This window comes from Pundamilia nyererei, unplaced genomic scaffold (assembly GCF_000239375.1).
Source record: "Pundamilia nyererei isolate P.nyererei 1_Seehausen unplaced genomic scaffold, PunNye1.0 scaffold00243, whole genome shotgun sequence".
Taxonomy (NCBI): domain Eukaryota; kingdom Metazoa; phylum Chordata; class Actinopteri; order Cichliformes; family Cichlidae; genus Pundamilia; species Pundamilia nyererei.
The window spans coordinates 144,688-151,729 of NW_005187644.1; the positions used below are offsets into that span (position 1 = coordinate 144,688).

Sequence of the window (7,042 nt, forward strand, 5' to 3'; positions counted from 1 at the left end):
TGTGTGTGTGTGTGTGTGTGTGTGTGTGTGTGTGTGTGTGTGTGTGTGTGTGTGTGTGTGTGTGTGTGTGTGTGTGTGACTGCAGGTTATGTATACTGCCTACATTCCAGAGGACCTCCCAGTCACTAGTGTTTTGTTGAGGGTTGGAGCTACAGATGCTGATATGGGTATCAGTGCTTGGATTCAGTACTCTCTACATGGTCCTGGATCCCAAGACTTCACTATTGACCCAGACAGTGGTATGGATGCAGACCAACTTTAAATACACACTTTTTCTCTGAATTAGCATGAATCGCAACTTAATCATACACAAGCCAAATGTCATCCCCCCGTTTGGCTCCATCACAATGTTTCATATCTTGTTTTAAACCTGTCCAGGTGAGATCAAGTCATCTGTGCCTCTGGACCGTGAGATGACACCTAGTTATCAACTGGTTGCCCAGGCTACTGATGGTGGTGGGCGGTGGTGCCATGCTGTGGTGTATCTGACAGTAACTGATGTGAATGACAATCCACCTATTTTCACCCAGTCTCGGTACACCACCAGCGTTTATGAAGACACAGTCACCAAAGCCCTACTTACACGTATCCAGGCCATAGACCCTGATGAAGGTGATACACTAGGCAACTGTTTATATTATCACTACTACAAGTACTGCTTCCATTGCTAATCTGCATCACAAGAAACCAATTACTCAAGGTGCAACTAATTGAGCCACATCAAAAAAAATTAGCAGTATTTAATATAAATGAGGTACACAACATACCTAAGTGAAATTTGGCTCTTTCTGAAGTGCTCAAACTTTCCAGCACTCCTTTTGGATCACTCCCCGGAATTCTCACAAAAACACAAAAAATGTCAAAAATGTCATTAAGCATGATGCAGATCATGCTTGCGACCTGATGTCTGGGTTTGAACCACGAGGAAGAGTTTGGTCATGCTGAAAATGAAAGTTGGATTAGATTGACACAGAGGTCCTTGCTTGTGGACTGTTATGAACTTCCTTTCATGAAGCAGTGTGAAAATAGCATGAGTGCTGGAAGGCACAAATCATTTCACAAGGAGACAACCTTTAAGGAAAAAACATTCTGAAATATTTTTTTCAGCAGGGCTGCACATAAGTGGTCCTCAGGTGCACATTCGCTGTCAAAATAAAAGACTCGCACCAGATAAGAAGTTGGAACGCGCGTTTGTGTACATAAGATGTTCTGGAGGAGGACAGACATTTGTTCAGAAGTCTTAAAGCTGTCGAAGAAGCAAGCTCCACAAGCAATTACTTTGGTGTTCCTCCACCGCAAAAGAAGCGCGTATTCCCGGAAATTCCGAGAAATTCCGTAAGCAAAGTAATTGCTTACATCTTTAAAATATCGACATCTTTAAGAGTTCTGAACAAATGTCTATCCTCCTCCAGAACATCTTATTTACGCAAATCCGCGTTCCAGCTTCTTGTCTGGTGCGCGTCTTTTATTTTGACAGCAAATGTGTACCTGCGGACCACTTATGTGCAGCCCTGTTTATCAGACATTTCCAGACATGTTAATTCAAAACCTGCATGAAGTGAAAGAAGCTAATGCAAAATCAAAACCAGTTCTTTTAGAGAAAAATAGTAACAGGGAAATGTTAATATAAAAGCTTACCTAATATACTGTAGTACTAAAAAGAAGTTAAACTAATTGTATACAAATTTTGAAGTGCTTAAAATATTCAGTCTAATAGTTAATAGAGTTTTATAGAGGTTTTATGTCAGGCCACTAGTAAAAAAAAATTTTATAACTGGGTATAAATCTCATATCATCTCCTACAAAAGATAACAACATTTGGTAAGAAGACAAATCCAAGCACTGGGAAACGTGTTGTTTTCAGTGTACTGAGGCCCAAAGCTTCACCCTTTTCTTTTGACATTGCTGTAGGTCCGGGGCGTATGGTGATCTATTCCCTGGCTGACTCTGCAGGAGGATTTTTCTCTATCGACAAATACTCAGGCATCGTGGTCCTGGAAAGAGTTCTCGACCGTGAAATCCAGCCATTTTATCAGATAACAGTTTGTGCATCTGATCAAGGCTCACCACTCCCACTCTACTCACTGGTCAATGTCACAATTACTGTCCTGGACATCAATGACAATCCACCTGTGTTTGAGCGACGTGATCAGTTGGCATCTGTGCCAGAAGATGTGGGAGTAGGTACTGAAGTTCTGAGAGTTTACGCTGCCAGCAAGGACATCGGGACTAATGCTGAGATTACTTACAGTATCCGATCAGGGAATGAGCACGGAAAGTTCCACATTCATCCACTCACTGGTGAGTGAGGGACACCCTCTCACTTTGTGTAGTTGTTACAGTATTAGTCTGTGCATTTCATTGCTCTTACAGTTTCTAAGATGTTATATATCTGTATCTTTCTCTAACTTGATCTCTATCAGCTTTCACTATGCTATGTTGACTCACAACATTATCTGTTGTTCTTAGGGCCATTAAAAATCTCTCACAGATTTTCATCATAAGGTAGAATGTTCATGAGCATCAGTGAATATCAAGACTTGGCCATACAAATTGCCCATCAATATTGTAATTATAACAATAATAATAATAATGATAGTTTATTTGTACTGCACTTTTAAAAACCAGGGTTACAAAGTGCTTTTCAGAAACAATGAAAAAAGAACAATCAAAGGATAAAAATAAGAAATCAATTAAACTATTTATGCAGCACTCAATCAGAATAAGATACAATTCTAATTTAATGTGGTTCCAGTTTTAGTGAGTAAAAAACAAAACATGTTATATATTTTAGGTTCTTCAAAATAGCCACCCTTTGTTTTAATTACTGCTTTGCATACTCATGGCATTCTCTTGATAAGCTACATGAGGTAGTTACCTGAAATGGTTTTCCAACAATCTTCAGGACTTTCCAGAGATGCTGACAACTTGTTGGTCCTTTTGCCTTTACTTTGGAGTCCGTCATCCCAAACCATCTGACTTAAAGCCCATCATCCCAAACCATTTGGTTTGGGATGATGGGGTTTACGTCAGGTGACTGTGAAGCCTAGCAGAGCACTCCATCACTCTCCTTGGTTAAACAGCCCTTACACAACCTGGAGATGTGTTTGGGGTTTGTCCTGTTGAAAAATAAGTAATGGTCCAACTAGAGTTGGATGTCTCGAGACCACTTTTATGTGGTCTTGGTCTCGACGGACTTTGGTCTTGGTCTTCTTTTGGTCTCGACAGACTTTGGTCTTGGTCTTCTTTTGGTCTCGTATCCCTCGGTCTTGTCTTGGTCTCGTTGTCTCGGTCTTGCTTTTCTCAGATCGACACAGTGCTCGGGAAAGTCCACAGGTGCGCATTCGCTGTCAAAATAAAAAACGTGCACAAGATAAGAAGTTGCAATGCGTTTTTGCGTACATAGGATTTTCTGGAGGAGGACAGACATTTGTTTAGAACTCTTAAAGATGTCGAAGAAGCTCCTTTAAGCAATTACTTTGGTGTTCCTCCACCTCCAAAGAAATGTCAGAAGGAGTCCGAACCACAAAAGAAGCGCATATTCTCGAAAAAGTGGTTGCAGGAGGTGAGCTGGCTTCAAACAAATGATGAACGCACAGAGATTTGGTGCAGAATGTGCCATGAAAATCCCACTCTAGTGGACAAAAACAGTGCCTTTTATATGGACGCAAACGCACGTTTGCGTCGATGTAAAATCCATATTAAATTTAAAAACTGTACTTTTGAGTTAAAATATATATTTATAATTTTAATAAATGACAAATTAAAAAGGCATGAACATTTTTTTTTGTATCGACAAAATATTGAACCGTGACACCAAAGTATCGAACCGAACCGTGAATTTTGTGTATCGTTGCACCCCTAATATGTATATGTATGTATGTATGTATGTATATATATATATGCATTATTTGAAATAGAGAGAGAGACAGATAAACTTCAACTTTATTTGTTTTTAAAAAGCTTTAGATAATTCACTTATGAGTTGAGGTTAGGCAGGCCATTCCCATTCCACAACTGAGGAGCTCTAATGGCAAATTGGTTTACATGTTAGGTGGCAACAGTTAGCAGGTTTCTGCCTTCGGATCTAAGACTGTACACTGGTTGATACAGGAGTGGTTGGAGCTGCAGTTTCTCTATCAAAGTTTGATAGTTTATTGTATAAAATATTGCAATAGGTTAAGTAGTACAAAAATAGAGCATTCATCTATATTAGTAGTTCATTTGTAAACCTCATAAGTACATTCTCAGTACTATGATAATGTCTAAAGCATGACTGAAATTCAGAATTTCAGAGATGTTGTTCTGACATAATACTTCAGCAAAATGAGGACAGAGCATCTTCCCCAAGAGTTTTGCTATAAGTAAGTGGTCTGTAATTAATTTAGTCACAAGAAAGGCCATAATTTTGGACGAGTCCTGTTGCTTCCTATTTATTCCTATCTTTCTATTCCCTCCCACTCTGTTGATCTGCTATACAGTACACCGTACAGGAGCAGCACTTCTAGTAAATGTTCTAGCTGAATATTTACTTAACTTTCTCTCTCCTCTAACCAATGCTCTTAAAAAAATTCCACCAGCTGTTTCCAGCGGACTCTCCAGCACCCTGGCATAGACTTTCCCAGGGAGGCTGAGGAGTGTGATTGCCCTGTAGTTGGAACACACCCTCTGGTCCCCTTTCTTAAAGATGGGGACCACCACCCCGGTCTGCCAGTCCAGTAGTACTGCCCCTGATCTCCATGCAACAATATAGAGACATGTCAACCAAGACAGTCCTACAACATCCAGAGCCTTCAGGAACTCGGGGTGGACTCTGCCACCAAGGAGTTGTTTAACTGCCTCAGTGACCTCGCCCCCAGAGATTGGCGGGTCATCCCCTTCATCCCAAGACTCTACTTCCACCACGGAAGACGTGCCAGTGGGATTGAGGAGGTCCTCGAAGTATTCCTTCCACCGCCTGACATTTTTCTCAGTCGAAGTCAGCAGCACTCCATCCACACAATACACAGTGCAGGTAGAGCACCGCTTTCCCCTCTTGAGTCGCCTGACAGTTTGCCAGAATTTCTTCGAGGCAGTCCGAAAGTCTTTCTCCATGGCCTCTCCAAACTCCTCCCACACCCAAGTTTTTGCTTCAGCCACCGACCGCGCCGCATTCCGCTTGGCCTGTCGGTACCTATCAGCTGCCTCAGGACTCCTTCCTCAACTTGGAGGCTCCCCTTACCTCTGGTGTCCACCATTTGGTTCGGGGAATATCACCATGACAGGCACCAACTACCTTGTGGCCGCAGCTCAGTGCAGCAGCTTCGGCAATGGAGATGCTGAACATGGTCCATTCGGACTCCATGTCCCCAGTCTCCCTCGGAATGCTGTTGAAGCTCTGCCAGAGGTGTGAGTTGAAGATCTTGCGGACCGGAGCCTCTGCTAGGCGTTCCCAGCACACCCTCACTTTACATTTAGGCACACCAGGTCTGTCCTGTGCTGTGTCCTGTGTCCTGATCCAACTCACCAGCAGGTGGTGATCAGTTGACAGCTCAGCCCATCTCTTTACCCAGTTGTCTAAAACATAGGGCCTCAGGTCTGGTGATACAATTACAAAATTGATCATTGACCTGCGGCCTAGAGTGTCCTGGTGCCACGTACACTTATGGACACTCTTATGTTCGAACATGGTGTTCGTTATGGCCAAACTGTGGTTTGCACAGAAGTCCTATAACAAAACACTGCTCTGGTTCAGATCCGGGAGGCCGTTCCTCCCAATCACACCCTTCCAGATCTTGCTGTCATTGCCCACATGAGCATTGAAGTCTCCCAGTAGGACAACGGAGTCCCTATGAGGAGCACCCTCCAGTGCCCCACCCAGGGACTCCAAGAAGGCTGGGTACTCTGAACTGCCGCTTGGCGTATAAGCACAGACGACGGTCAGGACCCATTCCCTGACCCGAAGGCGAAGGGAACAAACCCTCTCATCCACTGGGAGAAACCCCAACATACCAGCAGCAAGCTGAGGGGATACAGAGATACCCACCCCGGCCCGCCGCCTCTCACCATGGGCAACTCCAGACTGAGACAGAGCCCAGCTTCTATCCAAGAGGCTGGTTCCAGAGCCCAGGCCATGCATTTAGGTGAGCCCGTATATATCTAGCCAGTACCTCTCAACCTCATGCACTAGCTCAGGCTCCTTCCCCATTCCATGTCCCAGTTGCCAGTCTTGGTAGCCAGGGTTCGGTCTGTCAGGACCTCCGCTCCTGGCCGCTGTCCGGCTCACATTGAACCCGACCCGACGGTGCCTCCTGCGGGTGGTGGGCCTGCAGGAAGATGGGCCCATGTCCCTTTTTTCGGCTGTGCCCGACCAGGCCCCATGGACCAAGTCCCGGCCACCAGACGCTTGCTCTCGGGCACCCTCCCTGGGCCTGGCTCCAGGTCGAGGCCCCGGTAACCCTATCCCGGGCAGGGTGAACTGTTCCTACGATGGTCTTTTCATAGGGGTCTTCTGAATCGCTCTTTGAGTTGTCATAGCAGCAAATATACAACAAACAACAAGCACTCATATAAAATGAGTTATAATGGATAAAGACTAAGATAAATGGATAAATATTGAGATATAGGTATAACTATGAATATAAAAGGACAACTATTTGTGCAACTATGTAGTGGTATTAAAAAGTGACACGGTGCATTAAAGTTTGATTAATTCTGTTCCGAATGTGTGGGTCTGACCCAAGTGGAAGAATTACAGAGTCTGGTAACAGCAGGAAGGAATGATCTCCTGTAATGTTCCATCAGACAGCAAGGTTGAAGGAACCTATTGCTGAAACTGCTCTTCAAGTCGTCCAGTGTGTTATGGATGGGGTGGGTTTCATTGTCCATGATTGCCAGCAGTCTTGTCAGCATTCTGTTACTGATCACCTCCTCCAGGGTGGCGAGCTTTATGCCAACAAGAGACTCGGCCTTCCTAATGAGTTTGTTCAGTCTGTTTGCATCCTTTGCTTTGATTCCTGCACCCCAGCATTTTTGAAATATCCTCATTAAAAAGAAAAGCAAA

General features: G+C 43.9%; 1 protein-coding gene across 1 annotated transcript in view; it reads left to right on the forward strand.

Annotated features, from left to right (window-relative positions):
• The window catches only part of LOC102197077 (protocadherin Fat 3-like), a 206,721-nt gene that overhangs the window by 140,860 nt on the left and 58,819 nt on the right, over positions 1-7,042 (forward strand). Inside the window, exons 13-15 of the mRNA XM_013914977.1 lie at positions 86-239; positions 379-612; positions 1,912-2,301. Of these exons, the coding sequence (XP_013770431.1) occupies positions 86-239; positions 379-612; positions 1,912-2,301 (778 nt within the window). The remainder of the gene's footprint in view (positions 1-85; positions 240-378; positions 613-1,911; positions 2,302-7,042) is intronic.